Consider the following 21,460-nt stretch of genomic DNA (forward strand, 5'->3'; position numbering starts at 1 on the left):
CTTTTCATTCCTTTTACTGCACCTCCGTTCATATTCTCCTTCTTCCATCTGACCTTCCTCTACCCTCTCCTAACAATCGATTCATAGTGCAACTGCAAGGTTTTTCTCCTGATACACCTTTCAAACCTTTTCACTCTCAATTTCCGTTTCAGCGCTGAATAACCTCATAGGTCCCAGCGCTTGACCTTCGGCCTAAACTCTATATTCTATTCTATTCTATTTCATTTGTATCCAGCGACTGCACCAATCGCATCATTCCCGTCACACTTGTTCAACTGAGCGAACTCGGCCATAAGCTTGGCAGCGCTCATATGAAACAGATGCACCTTTTTCCTTCTGTTCAGCAACATTAACTGTTTTACCATAGACAGTTGATCCACTCCCCTATTTTCTAACATGCTGTTACCTAAATCAGTTGGTCACCCAAGACGACTACTTCAAAAAACAAAATTATTTGTTCCTTCCATCACTCTCCTTGGGACCATTCACTCTCTGACTCTACATCATGCACCCACCTCTTAGGGGCATTGTTTAAGGTTCTTTGCAGCGTGCCTTCGGCCCCTAGCTGTGACCCCTTCCGTTTCTTTTACTGTACCTCCGTTCATTCTTTCTTCCATCTTACTTTCCACCCCCTTCTAACAATTGTTTCATAGTGCAACTGCGAGGTTTTCCTACTGTTGCAACTTTGTAACCTTCTACTCTCAGTTTTCCTCTAACTCTGAATGACCTCATAGGTCCCAGTGCTTGGCATTCGGCCTAAATTGTGTACTCTCTCTCTCTCTCTCTCTGTTAACGAATGTGTGGTTATAGATGTGGGAAGGCATTTCTACCCGAGGAATGCCTTTATGAGAGATTTGCAATTCACAGCTGCCCCTTGTGTTTTCCATTCAGATATCATTTGTTATGATGCCAAAATGAACATTGAATCGAGCAGAGAGAAAATTATGTTCGAGATATTGCTTTCCTTAAATCTTGATTTTTCCACATTTCTATGCACAGAATAAGAACGCAGTAAGTTGAGTTCCTTTGCAGGTCTTATTCAAAATGTTGTCGTTAATTTGCTTAAACCTCATAAATTTCTGAGGTCTCGCCAAAAACAGCGAAATGATTTTGTTGCGTTATTCCAGGAAGACAGATAACAGCGATGCATAACAGATTAATAAAGCAGAACCAACGAACTATTGTGGCAAGAGGCTCCTTTAGATGAATGGCTTTAGGGCTTAACAGTTGTTCTGACATTAATATTAATAGAGAAGTTTTGATGTGTTTTTTTAAAGTTTGTGAATCTCCGCTTTGAGCACACCTGCCGGAACTGAATTAACAATTTAGTGCGGAAATGATTTGGAATATACATTAGGATTATTATCAAAGCAAATTGAGCAGAAATTAAACGCTCGACAGGAACCGAAATGTTATTGCGAGTCCTCCTCCCCTGAGATTAGGAAATGAGATCTGCCTCCGGACTTTACACTGGAAACGTGAGAGAGTTGAATCAATTTCGAATGTGAAGAACATGAGGCAGTGATCATATTTAGCGCTCTCTCTTCGGAATTACAGGTGCATCAAATTCGTGACTCCCCGGTTACCTAGTTTTGTAGTTGTTCGTGATGATGTCTTTCTGCTCTTGGATTACTCAAGGGTCTTTGCAGCCTCTCTCATTTCTTTTACTGTACCTCCGTTCGTATTCTCTTTCTTCCGTTTGACTTTCTACCCTCTCTAAAAATTGTTTCCTAGTGAAACTGCGAGGTTTTCCTCCTGTTATACATTTCAAGCCTTCTTTTTCGGGAGGCAACTACAGCTGAACTGGTTTAATCGGTTTTTAATTATTCCTACGAAAATACTTGAGAAATTCTGCAGAATTCATTGACAATCTTTCTGAGGGTATAATTGTTTATATTAAGCGCGCATCTCCCCATCAGAGAAGAGAAGAAGAAAAAAAAAAGAAGGAAAAAGGAGCGAAATAGCAAGACAATATTTGAGGGTTTGAAGCGTTCAGAAACAAAGGAAGCGAGGATGAAATGTCAGACACAAAGAGATCTCATTTCAAGAACAGACGAGAGAGGAAGAAGAAGGAAAAGATAGCGTCCGTACATAATGAGAGTTGAAGTGGGGAAGACGCGCAGTGCCTCGACTGATGACAAGTTAAGCAGGGAGATTCGAATGTCAAGAAATGAAGCAAATGAATGGTCGTAAAAATCAAGAGGTGGACGTAAATGAAATGGGTGACAGAAAAGTAATGAAATCGAATTAAAGGCTAAATCGATTCAGTCCGACGTTTCCTTATTCTTTCTTAGCCAGCACTGTTCTGTTATTTTCATGTTCACTTTGGTTCTTGGCTGCTTATTTCGAAATCCACGGTGACGTGATGAGGACGCCTTCAATTCCTACCAGAATAAACCATTTGATCCAATTTCTTCATCTCAGTCTCCACGGGCATATTCTCTTCCTTCCATCTAACCTTCCACCCTCTCCTAACAATTGATTCACAGTGCAACCGCGAGGTTTTCCTCCTGTTACACCTTTCAAACCTTTTACTGTCAATTTCCCTTTCAGCGCTGAATGACCTCATACGTCCCAGTGCTTGCCTAAATTCTACATTCAGTTCAATCGAGGGGCATCGCTGTGAAGTGAAACGAAGCTCGAAAGAAATTCTTTCCTCTGGAGAGTCTCCTTTTTCCTCACGCTCATACAATTCTCTCTTCTCTCTCAGCCGCTGGAAAGATTAAGCGTGGCACAATAAGGAGGAAAAATCGAGTTCCCAAAGAGGGCTCACATCAGTGCTGTGTTTTTCTGACCTTTAACACCATAGCCTAATTCTTTTAGTTGCATCTAGGAAACTTCCATTCACGGAAGAACCATAACAATTAAATGAGTCAAAAAGGAAAGTAATTTACGTTTCGAAGAAGAGCGTGCTCGTTTTATTCGTTTTCTGTAAAAGAAAACTGTTGAGATGGCTATTTGTCTGTCCTTCCGCACTTTTTCTGTCCGCCCTCAGATATTGAAAACTGCTGAGGCTAGAGGGCTGCAAATTGGTATGTTGATCATCCACCCCGCCAATCGTCAAAACATACCAAATTGCAGCCCTCTAGTCTCAGTAGTTTTTATTTTATTTAAGGTTAAAATTAGCCATGATCGTGCGTCTGGCAGCGCTATAGGAAAGGTCACCACCAGGTTGTTGCTGAAAGTTTCATGGGTCGCGGCTCATACAGCATTATATACTGTACAGAAAACTCGATTGTGCCGAAGAAACTTCGGCACATTTTTTACTTGTTTGTCGTCATGCTGATAAAAGCATACCTTCTTGGCAGTTATTTTTTAAGAACACTCGAGTTCACTCTTACAGTCCTATAACAGTCTTCGTAGGAACTCTGATCTTTATTCTGTGTTGATGTTATAATTTTTAATTTAAGATCATAAGGTTAGTCCTTTACAAATCTGATTACCCACAGGGAACGGAGGCGGTAAGTCCCTTTCTCTCAAAACCCTCTTAGATTACAATGTAGTAACCTCCCTCAAAAATATAGTAGTCAGATATTGAGAGGAAGTAAAACAAAGTTCAGATGTACTTAAGAACATTTTCTTTTACTTGATACAGCCACTGAACAGTGATAAGTCTCCGGTAGAAATTGTAAGTCATTTCCCATTCTCCATCTTAGCATCCCTAAACTCATTGCCTTCAACAGCAAATCTTCAGGTACCAAAAGGGGCCTTGTGTGGAGAAACTATTAGAGATGTGAAGATTGTGTAATAGAAATGGGATCGCGAAATGCAGACCAAAGGGAAAAATTCTTAAGAATTAAGGCGACCATTGGATATATGATCGTGATGAACAGAAAAACGCATTGGACATTAAATAATTTATTGTTAAGGCCTCTTGTCCTACAGCATCACCGTGAATGGAATAGAGCCTCACAGTGTGCTGTATAGCATGAGTCTCCCACACAGAGAACATCTTGCTGATGGTAAGATGGAGGTCAGTCGAAGAAAGAAACAAAATTTCTAGAATAAACAAGCAAAAGCAAACGTAGGTGGTGTTGTCCGCCACTTATTCCGAGAAGATCAGTTAAAAGGTTAATTGTGTTTAACAGCCCTTTACTGAATATTTATGACAATCGTCTTTCGTTTTTGTTTTTCATGCTGTATGTTTAACAAGTTTATATTTTTCAGCATGTTGGCACCTAGATAAAACAATAAAAACTTACCAAAAAAAAAAGTCGCCTTATTCTCCTTTCATTACATGAAATTTTTACTCAAGAAAGGGATTCTAAAAGACTTTGCCTTTCTTAATTTCAAATTAATAGTGACGATTGTTTTATATACATCATCCTTGAACAAATGGGATCGAAGGTACCACAACATCAGTCATCATGACTTCTAGTTAGTGGAATGGAGACAACTTGGATATATATCTAATCTGGGCGTCAACGTGTGATAATTCCCTATGGATTTTTACTTTACTGAAATCGCCCTATCTACGAGTCCATAGCAAGCTGATGGGCGACATGACTGTTGTTATAATATTCATAGTTCTTGGACACTCTTGAGGTCATCATGCTGTTTGTTTATGCTGACAGTGTCAGCTGATTTTGACTTTTGTGTCCACCCACATTAAACTTTACTCCCAACCAGGACCCGCTTAATGGGTCCTGCTCCCAACACAAGTCCCGTAGAGGAGTAGTGCGTGCCGTCAGCGCACCTCGTGCGGTGCACTGTAAGCATTACTTGAGGTTCTTTGCAGCGTCTCTTCGGCCCCTAGCTGCAGCCCCATTTATTCCTCTTACCGTTCCTCTGTTCATATTCTCCTTCTTCCACCTTACTTCTACCCTCTCCTAACAATTGATTCATAGTGCAACTGCGAAGTTTTCCCTCTGTTACACCTTTCAAACCTTTTTACTGTGAATTTCCGTTTAAACGCTGAATGACCTCATAGGTCCCAGCACCTGGCCTTTGGCCTAAATTCTACACTCCCCCCGACACAAGATGGTTTTGTCCGCCTAAAATATGCACCTATTAAATCTGCAAAAATGCACAGTACACAGACTAGAGCAGTTTAGATCCGAATATCAGCTTAACAGGGGAAACACACATACAGAAACAGTGGAATGACCGATCGATTGTAAATATCCACATACCAGTGGCTGGAATAAGTTCCATTCATTAGCGCATCATCTATTCAGATCCGAGCCCAGGTACAATGCGAACTGTTCAAACAGACACATTTAGGGTAGATTACCTGAAAACAGGTTTCCAGCGATAAATCTGATAATTGTTCTTATTACAAACAAAACGACATGCATAAAAAATGCCCAACCCAACGAAATGAAACAAGAGAATATTGTCCTACTTCTGTAAGATAAAAGAAAACGGAGGTTGGGGGGAGGGGGGATGCCATCGCGTCGGAGAGATGATTCTGAATTTATGCTTATTTTCTCCAGTGCCAGGACGTCCAAAAAAAAAAAAAGACAATAAAAGGCTGCTCTATTTTCATCCAATTTCCTCGAAGCACTTTTGTGAAGTTCTGTCAGAAACGAAAAATATTTTATGTCTAGGGAACGATTTCATACCAGGGAAAAATTTTTTTTTATCTTGAATTCACTTCTGAATTTTTTATAAACATTTGAGTTTTTTGGGGGGGCAGTTGGCAGCCCTTGCACTCCACGAGTGATTGCAATCGTCGTTATGTTAGAGCAAACTATACTGATTTTTCAAAGACTGTTCTGAAAGCAAGAAACTACGCATGCACAGAGCTTACTTAATCTAAAACAGCAGCAGTTTAAAAGCAGAAGAGTAATATTTGCGTCAAATCCAATAGGTATCAAAAGGATCGGTCCGTAACTTCTCATTGTGATGTACGGTACAGCAGTTTTGTTCTCCGTATTCGTATTTGTCGCGAATACCGTACCGTAATTTCGTACCGTACCCTCGGTTTTCTTTCACTAGAAATACCGTACCGTAATTCTGTTGTTACTTTGCATTAAGATATTTTCAAAATTCAGTTTCATTACTTCCTTTCCACAGGTACATTCATGTATTATAGCCATTTGTTACCATTGCTGCTAATAACGATAATAACGCCTCTTAAAATCGTCAATTTTCACCATTTTTAGAATAAGGTACCGTTCACATCGCAGATCAGTTGTATTGCAAGTGTGAATGGTTATTTTGGGTACAATTGATCATAGACAGTTTTGTTATTCTTGTGCGAAACAAAAATTATTCCAAAACGTGTTTCTCTCTCTCTCTCTCTCTCTCTCTCTCTCTCTCTTCTCTCTCTCTCTTTAAGTAGCATCATCCCCTCACGCGGTGCACTGCAAACATTACTAAAGGTTTTTTGCAGCGTCCCTGCGGCCCGTAGCTGAAACCCCTTTCATTCCTTTTACTGTACCTCCGGTCATATTCTCTTCCTTCCGTCTTACTTTCCACCCTCTCCCAACAATTGTTTCGTAGTGCAACTGCTTTGAGGTTTTCCTCCTGTTGCACCTATCAAACCTCCTTTACTCTCGATTTTCCTTTCCGCGCTGAATGACCTTATAGGTCCCAGCGACTGGCATCAGGCCTCAGTCTCATATTCCAATTCAAATTCCAATCATCAGCATCATCGCCTCCAGCATCGTGCGACGCAAAGAACCTCTGCCAAGTTCAGCCACTCTTGTCTTTCCTGGGCTTCATTTTCCAGAAATAACCGCCTCCCGTCTCATAATGCTTATTTAAGTAGGTCTCGTTCTTCCAACTCTTCTAGAGCGCACTGGAACCTATTCCCCGTAGGAGGGTAGTGTCGCCAGTGCACCTCACGTGGTGCACTATAGGTGTTGCTTAAGGTTCTTTGCAGCGTCCCTTCGGCCCCCAGCTGCAGCCTCTTTCATTCCTTTAACTGTACTTCCATTCATATTATCTTTCTTCCATCTCGCTATCCACCCTCTCCTAACAATTATTTCATTGTGCAACTGCGAGTTTTTCCTTCTTTTAGACCTTTCAAACCTACCTACTCTCAATTTCCTTTCCAGCGCTGAAAGACCTTTTAGGTCCCAGGGCTTGGCCTTTGGCCTGAACTCTGGAATATTCCATTCCATTCCACAGAAATCTATTCTCCCGCCAGGTATGTGAAGGATACGTTGAAGCCATCTCCATTTTTCTCTTATTATTTTATATGGAACTACTGTAATATCCTTTATGGTATCGTATGTAATTCTACCCAACAATCTGACTCCTAATATTCTTCATAAAGCTTTATCTAAAAGATTTTGTTGACCTGAGTCTATAGTTTCACTGTCATACCACATTTCACGGCCGTAGAGCTATACCCATCGTATGCAATCTCAGTCCTTTAGTTTTCTAAATCTTATTCATCCTGTTCACTGTTTGACTGGCAATCTTGAGTCATTCATTAAATTCCAACTCAAGAGAACTTGCACTGGATATCATTGTTCCTAAGCATTTGAAAGATTCAACCTCATTAAACCTTCTTCAGTTTATGGTTGTTATACCTTTGTGCATGATCTGTCATAATTACCTGTTTTTTTTAGCTTTGAGTCCCGTCTTTCTGGATATAATGATGCATTCTGCTTAGCAGGCTTCGTAACTCTCGTAGTGTTTTGCTGTTTGAAACAGCATCCTCTTCATATCAGCCAATGTTTTATTGTTTCTGTAACTATATATATATATATATATATATATATATATATATATATATATATATATATATATATATATATATATACATGTAGATAGATAGATATAAATATTTATTGACGTGGTTTATCAAACTATGATTATTTATTTATATATATATATATATATATATATATATATATATATATATATATATATATATATATATATATATTATATATATATATATCGGTATATACATATACATATATAAATAAATATATATAAATAAATTATATATATACATATATATATATCGATTTATATAATATATATAGATATGTATACAAAAACACACACACACACAGAGGAGACCTTAAACTGTAGATTCATAACTGGTAATGAGCTTTATCAGCATCTTAGATAATCATAGTTTGTTAAACCACGTCAATAAACTAACCTCTAGACCTGGTCATATATATTAGCTGAAACATCTAGGAGTACGTGGTGATTGCAATCTCTTTTATTGCCACATACTTATCCATTTGAACATAATCATGTAAAAAAAAATTTTAAAAAAGAGTTCATGACAAAATAATTCGCCTACTAAAATTCATACAGTAATTTCCGAAATATTCGAAACACTCACTGTTACAAAAAATTCTTATTTTCTAAGGAGGAACCTCTCTATACACATGGGGCCTGTCCAAGTCCCGTATTCAATAACCCGGTTCATCCTGTGGATGAATCTGAACAATGCGGGATGACTCGAAGCAACAATCTGTAATAACAAATATGAGATATTTAAAAAAGAAAAATGAGGTGACGCTCCAGTAGTTTCCGCTCAGTTCTGTGGCTACCCCGCACCGCTGTCTGACAAACATGCTTGGCAATTTGCCGCAAATTCTTGAAACTTATGCCCCCGCCTGGAAGTAATGTGATTTCTGCCGCGGAATTGAGATCAATATACCTTGCGGATAGGATCCATAACTTGATTGTTCTATGGGTTATATCCAATTATACTGCGCCTTACATGAAAGATATTGTTTTGTGTGCTAGTTCACACGGAAGCATCAGCAATATCGACAGAAGCACTTCTCACTAACGAAATTGGATTGACATCTTCGAAATCTTTTGTTGATTTATGTGTGTGTATATATATATATATATATATATATATATATATATATATATATATATATATATATATATATATATATATATATATATATATATATATACATATATATATATATATATACATATACTTATATACATATGTACATACATATACATGAATGTCTTTTCCTGTAATACTACAGTGTAATATGAATATAAGAAGGCCCATAAAACACTATTTAAACGTTGAAACCATATATTTCGGGCACTAGCTTCTGTGCCCCTGTTCACTGGTAGAATATGGACAGGTGGAAAGTTACAATGGTATATATACAAAAACATAAAGGTGTGGCCCTAGGCCTCCGATGTTATGGAGGTGGCGTTTCTTAAGGAGGAGAGTGACCAAATTCCCTAATGGTTTTTGGCCTCATTAGCTCCCGTTTGGCGATGGATCTGGCGGTCGCGTTTCTTGGGTCATCTTCTTCACGAGGGGTTTGAGGATTAAGGTGTCGATGTCATCCGATTTCCAATGTCCTCCTGACAGGTTCATATTGTTGGTTTGATTGATGATAGCAGATTCCAGCATCCTTCTTTTGTACGGACAGCTACTTTTGAAAACCAACTCCGCCCCACTCCAGTTAATGACATGCCCTGTATTTCTGATATGTAGGAAAATTCCCGAACTCTCCGAAGCGTAACGTACTGATCTTTTGTGCTCTGTTATTCTTTGCGAGAGCGATCTACCTGTCTCGCCTACGTAGATGTCCTGACATTACTACACGGTATCTTGTAAACTCCGGCTTCTTCCCTTTTGTTATTTAAGTATACGTTAACGAGCGAACTCCCGATGGATTTGGGATAATGGAAAATGAAAGGATTGTTAGGCCTGAGTTGTTCGGAGGCCTTTTGGATGTTTTCATCGTATGGAAGCTTTATTTTGTTGTTGAAATCTATTTGTCTGTTGTGAGTGGGACCTTTATAGTATATTTTATTCGCTTTGTTAATAGCCTTCTCGATAATGTGTGGTGGATATAGCAGTTGCGTTAGGTGTTGGCGGATCGTGTTAAATTCTTTATCCAGGTACTCATTTGAACATATCCTAAGTCCTCTGAGGAATAAGTTGCACCCTACCATGATTTTTACGGAGACGTCGTGGTAGCTTAAGAAATGAATGTAGGAGACAGCGAAGGTGGGTTTTCTATATACTGTAAATGCATACCTGTTCTGTTTTCTTATGATCAGTACATCTAGGAACGGCAGTTTTCCGTCCTTTTCCCATTCTGTTTTAAATTTTATGGTCGGAACTAGCGAATTTAGCCTAATAAAAATTCATTAAAGTCCCCAGCTATTGTCCCAGAAAGTAAAGATATCATCTACGTATCTAAGCCAGATCATATCATGGGGTTTGATAGAACTTTTGTCGTCTATCAAACCCCATAATATGATCTGGCTTAGATACTATAACTATAATATATATATTATATATATATATATATATATATATATATATATATATATATATATATATATATAGAGAGAGAGAGAGAGAGAGAGAGAGAGAGAGGTTCAAGTGAGTAGAGTTCCTCACATATCCAAATGATTTGAATTCTTCGTAGAAAAAATCTATTTATTCGAATATGTGATGCTCTGTCATGTTTCATCAGATTTGGTCATAATCGAACTAGTGAGCTTAAGTTGTATTAATTCTGATACTGCTGAAGCACTATGACGAAATAAACATGATTGACTACACCCTACCTTGCGTGTGGATGAACGTTAATCCGGCAAATTCATTTTCAAGCGCATGTAGATTGTAGCCTGCAGTCAGTGAAGCATTCCCCATAAGCTGTTTTGGAGTAAAATCGACCTCTGTCATCACAGATGGCGAATTATCAGTTTCAGGAATGCAGGTGAAATTGTGAAAAAAGTCATCAAATGTAATCCATTCATTTTCCTATAATAATAATAATAATCAGTGTAAAAAAGATATGACTCCTTGAAGCCCAATAAGTCAAAAACAAAACAAAAAATAGACATTAATCCATCGGCGCCACCCACCCCTTCCCCCCATAGAAAAACAGAGCTGTCACACAAATGCATGTGATGACGCTTCCACGAGGAACAGCCAACAAATGATACACCTACTGAAGTAATGCACCTGCTGAACAAATAATATACCTGCTGTACAAATAATACAGCTACTGTATAAATAATACATCTGCTGAACAAATAATACATCCCCTGAACAAATAACGTGCCTACTGTACAAGTAATATACTTATTGAAATAATGCACCTGCTGAAATAATGCACCTACTGAAATAATACACCTCCTGAACAAATAATACATCTACTGTATAAATGATACACCTGCTGAACAAATAACACACCTACTGAAATAATACACCTCCTGAACAAATAATATACCTTCTGTATAAATGATACACCTGCTGAACAAATAATACACATACTGCAGTAATACACCTACTGAACAAATAATACACCTCCTGAACAAATAATATACCTACTGTACAAATAATACACCTGCTGAACAAATAATACATCTACTGAAATACTACACCTCCTGAACAAATAATATACCTACTGTACAAATAATACACCTACTGAAATAATACACCTGAACAAACAATATACCTACTGTGCAAATAATACACCTACTGAAATAATACACCTGAACAAACAATATACCTACTCTACAAATAATACACCTACTGAAATAATACACCTGCCTGAACAAATAATACACTTACTGAAAAAATACACGTGCTGAAAAAACACACCTCCTGAACAAATAATACACCTACTGAAAAAATACACCTGAAAAAACACACCTCCTGAACAAATAATACACCTACTGAAAAAATACACCTGAAAAAACACACCTGAACAAATAATACACCTACTGAAAAACAACGAGCGCAACCACTGAAAAACAAACCCGTTCTCTAACTCGCACGCAAACGGAATTTGTAGACCCACGCACAAGCACAAAGAAAATGTCAAAGTTTATATTTACGAAAATACCATACAAAGAAACTTTCAACATTAACAGATCCACGCAGGATTTAAAGAAGAAAACTTTCAAAATTAACACAGCAAACAGATCCACGCAGGATTTAAAGAAGAAAACTTTCAAAATGAACACAGCAAACAGATCCACGCAGGATTTAAAGAAGAAAACTTTCAAAATTAACACAGCAAACAGATCCACGCAGGATTTAAAGAAGAAAACTTTCAAAATTAACACAGCAAACAGATCCACGCAGGATTTAAAGAAGAAAACTTTCAAAATGAACACAGCAAACAGATCCACGCAGGATTTAAAGAAGAAAACTTTCAAAATTAACACAGCAAACAGATCCACGCAGGATTTAAAGAAGAAAACTTTCAAAATTAACACAGCAAACAGATCCACGCAGGATTTAAAGAAGAAAACTTTTCAAAATTAACACAGCAAACGGATCCACGCAGGATTTAAAGAAGAAAACTTTCAAAATTAACACAGCAAACAGATCCACGCAGGATTTAAAGAAGAAAACTTTCAAAATGAACACAGCAAACAGATCCACGCAGGATTTAAAGAAGAAAACTTTCAAAATTAACACAGCAAACAGATCCACGCAGGATTTAAAGAAGAAAACTTTCAAAATTAACACAGCAAACAGATCCACGCAGGATTTAAAGAAGAAAACTTTCAAAATGAACACAGCAAACAGATCCACGCAGGATTTAAAGAAGAAAACTTTCAAAATTAAACAGATCACAGCAAACAGATCACGCAGGATTTAAAGAAGAAAACTTTCAAAAATTAACACAGCAAACAGATCCACGCAGGATTTAAAGAAGAAAACTTTCAAAATTAACACAGCAAACGGATCCACGCAGGATTTAAAGAAGAAAACTTTCAAAATTAACACAGCAAACAGATCCACGCAGGATTTAAAGAAGAAAACTTTCAAAATTAACACAGCAAACAGATCCACGCAGGATTTAAAGAAGAAAACTTTCAAAATTAACACAGCAAACAGATCCACGCAGGATTTAAAGAAGAAAACTTTTCAAAATTAACACAGCAAACAGATCCACGCAGGATTTAAAGAAGAAAACTTTCAAAATTAACACAGCAAACAGATCCACGCAGGATTTAAAGAAGAAAACTTTCAAAATTAACACAGCAAACAGATCCACGCAGGATTTAAAGAAGAAAACTTTCAAAATGAACACAGCAAACAGATCCACGCAGGATTTAAAGAAGAAAACTTTCAAAATTAACACAGCAAACAGATCCACGCAGGATTTAAAGAAGAAAACAATTACCACGATCTAGAAGTGAGGGGGGGAACAGAAGTCGAGTGAAATGTCAAGGTATCAAAAAACGATTCAGAATTCAAGCTCGTTTTTATTCGAGTTCAAATTATGGAGCAAAACAACGAAATAACAGTCGGCTGCCGTGACGCCCACCGTCAGATGCTCGAGACTAATTTTTTTTTTTTTTTTTATGAATTTGTGTTCATTGACCAAAAGGTCAGGCAAAAGCAAAAAAGCCAGCTTCAAACAAAGATATGTATTTTCAAACCTGAGTATTATACATCTCTTTATTCTAGTTGAGTTACATTGTTTCTGTCAATGAACTGTTTATATGAATTAGAAAGAATTCCGTTCGCATTTACCAATTTCGGGAATTGATTTATATCGAAATTTCTGATCCAAATAACAAATGCTTTTATGGTCGAGCCTTTCATCGACAGAAAGCAGTGTCCTTATATTATAAGAATTGATCTTTTATGCTCTGTTAAGACAAAAGCCTGTCATTGAGTGTGTCTTTGAAATGAGTCGCATATTCCTAACTGTTGTTTTGTGGGGCTGAATACACACACACACACACACACACACACACACACACACACATATATATATATATATATATATATATATATATATATATATATATATATATATATATATATATATATACATACATACATACACATTATACATATATAAGGAGGAACAGGATAGCCAGAAGACGTGGCAACAATGTAAAAATTATTTTATTTTTAAAATCATTCAAGCTTTCGGGAATTCATAAGTTTTCCCATCATCAGGGTCATTTATCTACAGAACTGCATGAGATGAAATAAAACAGCAAGAAAACTATAATTAATGACTAGAAAAAATAATACTAAAAAGCCATATGAAAGGGAACATAAAAACAAAAAAGTATGTTCTTTTTGTATATTCTCCTTCATTTTACTCATCGTATGCTTTTGCATTACACTATTGTGTATTTTAAAGTCTTGTCAGTTATGGCTGTTTTAACACTTTTAGGCCTAGTCAGTCAGTATAGTTGTCGTACTGTTTCATTCTGTGTCTTGTAATTCTAAATCTCGGCTGTGCTTCTGTATGATTTACATAGGAGGAGTTTGTCTGAGTGCAGCCAGGCCCAGGAGAAAAGGTGTGGAAAAAGGGAAAAATCATTGAAGAAGTGTCACCAAGGAAGTACAGAATATTGGTTGGTGAAAAGTCTACACAAGAAACTGCGATTATCTTAGAAACACAAGCGAGGACAGTAACCTGAACCAAGACCGTACAGAAGATCAAGGTCCAAAGAAAAGCAGAAGATGACACACTCAGGTATAGACGGCAAGCCTCAAGCAGGTATGAAAGAAGCACCTAAAATTGAACCGCAAAGAACCTTAACTCAAAATCATGCCGGTAGTCCAGAACCACAAAAAAACCGAGGTGGTCGAGCAATTCGAGAACCTACTTATCTGAAGAGCCAACTATATATATATATATATATATATATATATATATATATATATATATATATATATATATATATATATATATATATATATATATATATATATATATATGTATGTATATATATACATATATTTATATATATATATATATATATATATATATATATATATATGAGTAGTTTTACCATGCAGGGCCCATTTAGGCAGTACTACAATTTTATTTACAAAATTTGATAGGAGGAAGATGTAACAATATGGAATATTGTTTAGGATTTAATCCCGTATCAAATATCTAATGCCCTACATCTCTTGATTTATTGTTTTATAAACGCCAGAACTCTTCGTACCACCTGTGTGAAGGCCGCGGGAGGTTTGTTGTTTGGCAACACACATGCATCATGCTGCCTGTGGCTTTGCTTATTAATGTTGGCTTAAAGATCCTGTCATACTAATTGGTCAGTCTGCAAGTTTGGAGGACTTCTGGTTTGACAAAGAACCCTGACAGCTGCATGTAAGCTTTTTAACAAAAAAAAAAAAAAAACAGAGGCTTTTCATTTATGGAGGAACAGTCAATCAGACTTTTTGTGGATTAATTACATTATGCTTAGAAGTCGAACTCAGGTTGTCTGTAAGACAGCTGAGACAGTTTTTAATGAGGACGTGAAAGAGATCTTGTTCTCTAATGGAGATGCCTATAAGTGGTGGTCTACCTTTTAAGTCTTCGCTCTTTGGAGCTGTAGGAGCTGACGGAACTGCTGCATGTTGCCCTAAACACATGGCAAAACTTTTGGCTCAAGTCTCTGCGAGCAAAGAATGTGGTGAGTCTTTTCCATAGACAAAATTGTGTTCAATGATCTTCAGATCTAGAAAAGTCAAAACTTTGCTTATGGGGCTTGACACGTATAGCAGCATAAACCTTAATGAGACCTTTCCAGTCTTGTCAAAGAGTACTGATGATTTCATTGCTCCTGAGATCACTACTATTTACGAAAGTTAGGTGGACTTTGGAAGTTTTCCTTCTGTTTGGAGGAAGTGCAACATTGCCGCATTACTTATAAGACTAAGTCTGTCCTCGTGCCCCTTGGAGTATAGGCTGACTTCGATTACCCCTGTTTTGTGTAAAGTTTTTGCGGTGCTCTAAACGTCATTGTAGAATTTTTTAAAGACAATAACCGATTGCCAGCAATACAGTTTGAGTTTCGTAAAGTCCTTGGTTCTTGTGATTCACTCTTGTCAATATCGACTGTCTTGCAGAGCGCTCTGGATGAGGGCGCAGAGGCACACATGGTCACTTAAGATTTTAGTGCAGCTTTTGACTGTGTGAATCATAATACAGTTATATGCAAGCTAAGATTATCGGGAATTGGTGGATCTTTTATTAGTATTTCAAATGACCTTTTAACAGGCAGAACCCAAAGGATCTGTGTTGATGGCCAGCTCAGCAGCGTCGGTACTCTCAGTTGTGGTGTTCTTGGACCTGTGCTATTTATAATCTTAGCTAGTGACGTGTGGCAAGGTCTGAAAAATAAATTTATTACATACGCTACTCCTCTAGTTATTGTTCCTTTTCCTCGCCTGAGGTCTGTGGTTGCAGAATCCTTGAATAGAGATCTGGCACGTATTCATTAGTGAGTAGGCTTTGGGGCATGAAACTAACCCTTTAGAACTCGAAGTATGATATTTAGTCTATCCAGAGCACTTTTGCCCTTGCATCCTAATTCATATATAAATGGCACGGTTTTAAATGGCAGTGACTTAAGATTTTAGATGTAACTTTTGATAATTATTAAAAAGTTGGTATCTTGCCAATATGTTTTAGAATGTTTCGTGATGAAGCTGTTGTATCTAAGTGTTTTAGCTCTTTCCTTAGTCCTAGTTTGGAGTACTGTTCTCTAGTGCGGTCTTCGGGTCCTGACTCTCATCTCAAACTTTTAGATAGAGTAATGTTTGTCAAGTTTATTTTGCCAGCTGTTAATATTGGCACAGACGTACGGTGAGTTCATTATATTTGTTGCGTTATGTTCGTTCATTATGTTTGATGCATTATGTTTGTTGCATTGTGTTTGCTAATTATATTCATGCAACAACAACAAACATCCTCAGCACTCTTCTTTGCTAGACCTAACTGTATTTGCTCGCAACATCAGGCAGCCGATTGCTGCGAATGGTGTGTCGTTTTCTATAATGAGGTTTGATACTACTCACTTTGCTAGGAGTTTTGTTTTGTCTACACTAAAATGTGAAACATTTTACCCAGTACAGTCGTGGAGTCTTCTGATTTCCAACTCTTTAAGCGAGGAGCAAGTAGGTATTTTGCTTTTTACTTACCTCTCCAGAATTCAGGAGTACCCTATTGGTTTTCTTTTCTATTCGTCATATATATTTATTAATTACCTTTTCATGTGCCTCTCTCTGCAGACTAATTTCTGGAGCCCTCTTTAATTTTTGGTATGTTGACTACGGTCATAACGGTTTTCAGCTGACGATTTAGGCTAAAGACAGAAAGAAGAAATTACAATGTCATAAAGAATAGTTTAGATTCCTCCAACAGCCATACCGGGAAAAAAAAAAGAGGAACTGATAAGTAGAATCTTAGTTTTCATAGATCTGTCTAGGCACGAAACTGAAAATAGGAAGTAATTTATGATAAACATACCATGAAAGTAAATTATGGTAAGCATGCCATGGAGAAAATATATTAAACATGCACAACCAGTGGCAAAGGATACTAGTAAGGGAGTCGTTTCAGAGAATAATACCACTGCTACTGCTACTAGTACACACACACACCCTTCTACGTCGTTTTATTATCATGATGAAAATAAAACCCCTTAGATTCTACAAATAAAAGAATTTCTGAAAAGTTAAACACAAATTTAAGTAAAACTGTACAAATTAAAGGTAAGCAATTAAGAGAAAGGTAGAGCTAAGTAGTAGCTCCGCGGCGGCGATTTCAATATAAAGAAAACATAGGAAAAGAAACCTGATATGATAACACTGAAAAAAAAACAATGCTAATCAATAGAGCTAAATTTGGCACACTAGAATTAAACGGTAGGGTAGGTTAAAAGGAGAAGGTACAAAATGTTTGTGTTGTGAAGAAACAACTGAAAACGTAGAAAATTTCTTACACTACTGCCTAGCATATAGTGACATTTTAGAAATAAATATAGATTTGTGCGGCAGCCATACTAGGAAAATAAAGAGGAATTGATGGCTAACAGCCATCTAATTGCAGATCTGTCGACAGAAGAAATTGAAAATAGGAAGGAATTTATAAAAGATTTATGATATTAGGGAGACCATAAACTTTTACGCTACCAAAGGAGGAAGAGAACGTGCACGGGAGCCGTTCCACAGGTAAACTCTGCCTACTACTACCACACATACTACTATCATAATATCAATAAACAAGGTCTTAGCAACTATAGAGGAGTTAATTTACATTTCACCGAGGGGTAATCCTTTGCAGTTTTTCTCGTAGTGTTTCTTAGGCCATGACCTTACAGTCGAATCTTCTAAGTAATAGGCAAAAAATGTTTTTACGTCTGTAGCTCAGAAAACTAGCAATATGTTTATATTTATTCATTTATCCCACGTTTTGCACAAGGTAGGAAAGTTGGTAGATAGTGATGAAGAGGAACCACCCCCAAAGGGACAGGAAATGTGTTATCCCAGTTAATTTTGATGTGTTTTGCACGAATTCCACCATCATTTCCGTCGGAAATGCACGATTTTAAAGATATATCCTCCCTTCTAGGGGGATACCTAGAATACATAAATTGCCGACAGAAGTGAGGGTGAAATTTGAGGAAAACACGTCAAAATTAGTTAGGAAAACACATTTCCAGGAATAGAAAACCATACAAACAAACCTAACCCCCCTAACTTTACCTAGTACGCCGTGTTACCTGGCCAGGGGCTTTGCCCCCTGGAGCCCCATTAAAGGAAACCAAAAATAAATGCTATCATACTAACCTAACCTAACCTAGTAGGCTGTGTTACCTGACTGGGGGCTTCACCCCCCTGGACCCCCCAAAAGTCGGTTAATATACACTGCACAAGTATTGTAAAGTTTTACTGAAAACATTGACCGTGGCTTACCTTACGAATCAGTATCAGAAGTTGATGAGGCATCACTTTCTACTTGAGGACGTTGGTGATCACCGTGCAGTCTAAACAACTTACCAACTTTGATGAAAAAATTATGGTGACACTGGTTTTGGCTATAATGGTCAAGGAACAAATACCTAGATATATACTGTTCTAGATATTGGGATCTGTTTCCTGGTCTCCTGGCCCATTCCTTTATATCTCTCCAGAGCCTTTCATTGTTTTGTGTGTGCACACTGCTGTCTGTGTGATCAACAAATTCTTCACTATGGTTAACGACTTTGTGCGAAAAGCCCTCGTTAGCGAGAGTCTGGTATGCTGCCCAACCATCACAGTTCACAACCGATCCAGGAAGAATGTATCGTTTAATGATAGGAATGAGGGTTTCGGCACTTCCGTCTTGTCCTTCTTGATTAAGAGGAATGACAAACTTTTTCTTGGACATTTTCAGTGCCACCAAATAACCATACTTGACTTAGCCTAATTGTCGACCACGTTGATATTTCCTCCGAACAAATAATGTCTCGTCGATTTCAACGACGCAGCCTTGGTCGCCAATGGGTTCTTGACTGTTAAGCCACTTTTGCGTAACCTCTGAACAGAAGCTGTGCCTGTCAGCACTAGTACGATGTGCCCACTTTAAGCACTGAATAATAGCATGATTCCAGGATTTTTGAAGCCATTGATTAACAAATAAGGCAATTTCCCAAGGTGGAAAGTGAATGTTATTAAGAAATGTGCCTTTGAATAGGCTCACACTTTAAGTACACCGGCATGTATGCTTAGTTTTCAAAATGTGTGTGTGCCGTCCACTACTGAATTTATGCTTTATTTCACTATAAGCACCAGGTAAATTGCAGTTTGGGTACGTCACTGCAATGGGTAAAACACCGTGGGACTGCAAGTATTTTAAAAATTCCAAGTTATCAGAGTGAAAGCATTTTATAAATGAGAAATAGTCAGTATCACAACCAGCACAACTAACTTCAGCAGCAGCCATAATGAATCTAAAGTTAGTTGGGCTTACATATTTTTACAACCATCGAAGGCATTCAGAGTGATTTCCAAATCGAATATGATTGGCTATGAGTAGTCAGGTTATACAGTAAATAAAAAAAAACGTGAATTTCAAAAATCACCCAATTGTTTTCCAAGAAAAAATCATGTGATTAGAAAATGGGAGGGGAAACTACTGTGACATCATAACACTTAATATCATTCGATGAGGGGAAAAAGTGGGAGTAGTTATTTATCAGCAACGGTTTTGGATTGACAAACATACCTAACTTACAGGAGCGTTTTCAGGTCATGTGAAAGATCTACGGACTTTTGCTAGGTTTCACTTTATTTTAGTTTTTTTATTCAAATCGTTATTAAGTGTATTATTAATTAGCGAGCATACTTTATGGGTATCAAAAATTAATCAGGAAGATAAGCTTTATTCATTTATGTAGGTGCCATTGTTCTATCAGCTGGCTCTTAATTATCAATAAATACCGGAAAGTTTTGGTCGCACCATAGGATTCGGTATTAATTGTACAACTAAATCATGATTTCCTGAAATCAATAAGATGAAACACAAAGGAATTACAATGAGTAAAAGTGAAGAGAGAGAAGTATTTTATTCTGTATACCTGTTTTTACTTTTCATTGGATTTTGCATCGTTCACGTGATCAGGATAGAATAAAACTTGTGTTTTCATAAAATAAATTCACCCTGAATACTCTGGTGCTTTCGGATTTTAGATGCGTGTTATATGTGAAGAGAAAATTAAGAATATGTCTTATTATGTTGCATCCGTTTTTGACTCAGTTTGCCAAGAGACGGTGATGATGATCAGCCGTTGACAGTTGCCAATTAGCAATATGAGAAGCTTGCAGTTTCGACAGTATTTGCTGTATTATTATGTCATTATATTTTCTGTAAATAAATGCATAGAATTCCTATTATGACTGTCGAACATTTTCACTCCAATATCATGTACAGTATGTCTGTATGTCTGGAGAAGTTATATCTCACGCCCAAGCAGAGGGTACAGTATCTGGGAATGCTGATAGACAAGGCAGCAGTGAGGGTGTTCCCTTAGGATTCACGTATCAGCAGGTTCAGAGAGGCAGCACAGTCACTACAGGAACAACCTGCTCGGCAGTGGCAGGGCATTTTCGGTCACCTGTCATCTTTGGAAAAGCTTGTCCCTCATGGGCAGCTTCACCTACGCTCCCTTCAGTCGAGGATGAAGGAGTTTTGGTCTCTGGTAAGGCATCTTCCTTTCTTTCGTATTCCTCTGTCAGAGGAAGTCAGGAGAGATCTAGCTTGGTGGCTAGATGACAGGAACCTCATAATAGGAGTTATACCTAGAAATGTGTGCTCAAGGGACATTTCACCGGCTGACACAGGTCCGAAGCTCAGAAAAAGCATTTTAACTCAAATTCAGTAAGCCTAGAATGCAGAAATCATACGAAGAAAACACAAACAAAGTAGTTAGATGAAATAAATACAACATTGTTCTCACTTGTAATTGGGAGACTTGATGTCCTATGTAGAAGGTGGTGAGGAAGGTGAAGAGGAAGAAAATATTATTGTTTGGTAAAGATTCCCTTCCATAAAAACAGTAGGCATCTGTGCTTCTGGTGTTGTTTCTCTTTTCTGTTTCTTTTTACTTTTTCCTCTTTGGACTGACTGTTTCTCACTGACTAAAAACCTGTCCAAAGATGTTTGTTTTTGCATGCATTGTAAAATGTTCCTAAAGTAAGACATAGCATTTTCATTCCACAGCTGTATAAACACAGTTTATTACAGCTTTGTCTGGGTGATGTTTTTCAAGGAAACTT

At 37.4% G+C, this 21,460-nt stretch overlaps 1 protein-coding gene across 3 annotated transcripts in view; it reads left to right on the forward strand.

Moving 5' to 3' along the window:
- Nucleotides 1-21,460, forward strand: part of Tspo (Translocator protein) — a 133,511-nt gene that overhangs the window by 90,283 nt on the left and 21,768 nt on the right. Inside the window, exon 1 of one of the 3 annotated variants that reach the window (XM_067111761.1) lies at nt 17,837-17,973. The exons of 1 other annotated variant lie outside the window; for it this stretch is intronic. Coding sequence is in view for 1 of the 2 variants with exons in the window: in XM_067111760.1 (XP_066967861.1) it covers nt 18,087-18,125 (39 nt within the window). In the remaining variant the exon portion in view is untranslated. Of the gene's footprint in view, nt 1-17,836; nt 17,974-18,024; nt 18,126-21,460 lie in introns of those variants that run through there. One more of the 3 variants, XM_067111760.1, reaches the window with a different exon arrangement.

This window comes from Macrobrachium rosenbergii, chromosome 11 (genome assembly GCF_040412425.1).
Source record: "Macrobrachium rosenbergii isolate ZJJX-2024 chromosome 11, ASM4041242v1, whole genome shotgun sequence".
NCBI classification, from domain to species: domain Eukaryota; kingdom Metazoa; phylum Arthropoda; class Malacostraca; order Decapoda; family Palaemonidae; genus Macrobrachium; species Macrobrachium rosenbergii.